This window comes from Diaphorina citri, unplaced genomic scaffold (assembly GCF_000475195.1).
Source record: "Diaphorina citri unplaced genomic scaffold, Diaci psyllid genome assembly version 1.1 scaffold4407, whole genome shotgun sequence".
Classification (NCBI taxonomy): Eukaryota; Metazoa; Arthropoda; class Insecta; order Hemiptera; family Psyllidae; genus Diaphorina; species Diaphorina citri.
The window spans coordinates 8,438-10,927 of record NW_007381806.1 but is presented as its reverse complement, the minus strand read 5'-3'; the positions used below and the strand labels follow the sequence as shown (position 1 = coordinate 10,927).

General features: G+C 41.6%; 1 protein-coding gene across 1 annotated transcript; it reads left to right on the top strand.

Annotated features, from left to right (window-relative positions):
* Positions 1–1,143: 1,143 nt before the first annotated feature.
* Positions 1,144–2,136, top strand: LOC113472233 (neuroligin-1-like; the record flags this gene model as incomplete). Its single annotated transcript, XM_026831894.1, has 2 exons — positions 1,144–1,446; positions 1,751–2,136. Coding segments are annotated over 2 exons (689 nt in total), but the record flags the coding sequence as incomplete, so codon positions are not given.
* Between the last annotated feature and the right edge of the window lie 354 nt (positions 2,137–2,490).

Genomic DNA, 2,490 nt, shown 5'->3' with positions numbered 1-2,490 from the left:
AGAAAAAACTAAAAAAAAAGGGGGGAAAAAAGTTTTTTTAAAAAAAAAAAAAAAAAAAAAAAAAAAACAGGAAAAAGGAAACGAAAGTCAGTAAGAAAGTTTTAATGAACTGCTTCACCTGGCATAGAAGTTAATGAAAGTTCATCGGTTGATTCACTTTTTTTCCCCTTTGACCCAATAAAAATTTTCTGGCCTCTGGGGATTCACCTTTTGAGATTCAAGCCAAGTTGCCAAGTTCAGCAGAATTGAAGAAATCAATTTCTTTTGAAAAGGGCCGCACTAGAGGTAGCAGGTTGTTAAACAGGCTTTTGATAAAAGCACTAGAAGAAAAAATACATACCGACTTTACCTTTTTTAGGGACAATTTATTTGGAAAATAAATACCTAAAGAATGAAATTTAATAATATAAATAATACCTTCTTGAAAAAGTAAATAAATAACAAGAGTAGGTAGACCTTTTTTAGGCGGCTTAATTTTCGTCCCGAAAACAAAAGATACAAAATCGCCTTAAAAAAAACTTTGGTAACAATTTTATTTATTTGTTCCCCAAGTATTGTTTGCTGAACAATGGTGGAAAAAGCTAATCGCTTGAATACATATCTGGCTCCTGTGTTAGGTATTTAGAAATAAAGAAAAAAAACTTAAAAAGCTACCTACTTACACCTCCTTTTGTTAAGAAATAAACGGCTTTTCTTTGTTTCCAATGATGTCTAGATTCTTACTCTTTGTTACTTTTTAACTTCTCTATTTAGATTAGGTAGGGTAGGTACCTACACTAAAGTTTGGTAGACCCAGCCTAGTTAACTTGGATGGTAACGCGTCTTAAGAGCTGGATCGTGGGTTCGATCCCAAGAAAGCCATTCGCTTATTTCTCCTATCCTATTTTTCTTCCCTCTTTGGTTTCGAGGAGATTTGTTGTTACAATTCCTTCCGTCAAATCCTTAAAAAAGAGAGTTTTTACAACCGAAATTAGCGTCCATTTAATTGAACTTTTTAACGTTATTGGATGAAAACTCGTTTCTGCACAACGAGTTTTCGTCAAATATCTTTCAAGATTTCAATTAATAGGACGCTAATTTTGGTTTCAAAAACTCGCTAATATGTATGTATCTCTAACCCTTCCCCGTCCCTTGTGTTTCCAGAGCTCCTTCATCGGGTAATCCTGCTGAGCGGCTCCGGCCTCAGCCCATGGGCCATTCAACGCGACCCCCTCGCCGTCAAACGGAAAGTCGCCGAACAAACCGGTTGCCATGGAGACCTCCTAGAGGATGACATAGCGCCGTGCCTCCGAGGCAAATCCCTACAAGAGCTTCTGGACGTGCGGTTAGAACCGCTACGGTTCCTGCCTGGGTTCGCTCCGTTTGTGGACGGCGCCGTCATTGCGTCGAGTGTGATGTCGTCCGTGTCGCTGTCCGACGTCGGAATCCTCAGCGGTAACAAGGAAGGTGAGAGTCAGTTTCTGTTCATGGGAAGGATGCCGTGTAGGTTGAACGCTAAGAGTAAAGTACCTAGCTATGGCCGAAAATTTAGTGGATGCGATGGATTTCTAATGTAAAATAATGAGAGGGAGAGAGAGACTGACAATCAGGCAGGCAGATAAAGAGCAAGAGAGAAAGAGAAAAAATTAAGTGGAAGAAGATGTTACAAACATAATGTATTATGTCTCTCCGTTTTTCACAAATAAAAAGTAGGTACCAACGTTAGGTACACTAAAAACAAAACTCAACCCCACGGCACATTTCTTTCCAGGTCCAGGCTACGAACTGGCAGACTTCCCTGATCGCGACCTCCTGTTCTGTCTGACGAGCACCGAGTCCTATTTGGACCTGAGCGCGCAGGATTTGGAGTTCGGATTCAATGAGACGCGCCGTGACCGCATCCTGCGCACGTTCGTGCGCAACGCCTACTACTTCCATCTGAACGAGATCTTCTCGACGCTCAAAAACGAGTACACGGACTGGGAACGGCCCGTCCTGAGCGCGTTGAACTACCGGGACGCAACTCTTGAGGTGCTGAGTGACGGCCATACCGTGGCGCCTCTCATAAGAGTCGGCCATTTGCATGCGTTGCGCGGCGGCCGGAGCTACTTCCTGCACTTCCGACATCAGACGAGCGAGCGAGATTATTATCCGCAGGTGAGTTTATTATTATTATTTTCCCCTTAATAATGTGGTAGGTTTTAAATAACGTGGTAGATTGGTAAGTACATTCTTTTGTATAGAAAAGGGCCTTCAATGCTTCCAGTGTGTCATTTTGAAATGGTTAAATGTGGTTAAACAAGAAGTGACAAAGAAGAGAAGACGGGGAAGAAGACTGAGGAGGAGAAGGAGAAGGAGGAGAAGAAGAAGAAGAAGAAGAAGAAGAAGAAGAAGAAGAAAAAGAAGAAGAAGAAGAAGAAGAAGAAGAAGAAGAAGAAGAAGAAGAAGAAGAAGAAGAAGAAGACGAAGGATGAGGAGGAGAAAATGACAAGACCAAATGTTCGAGCTATT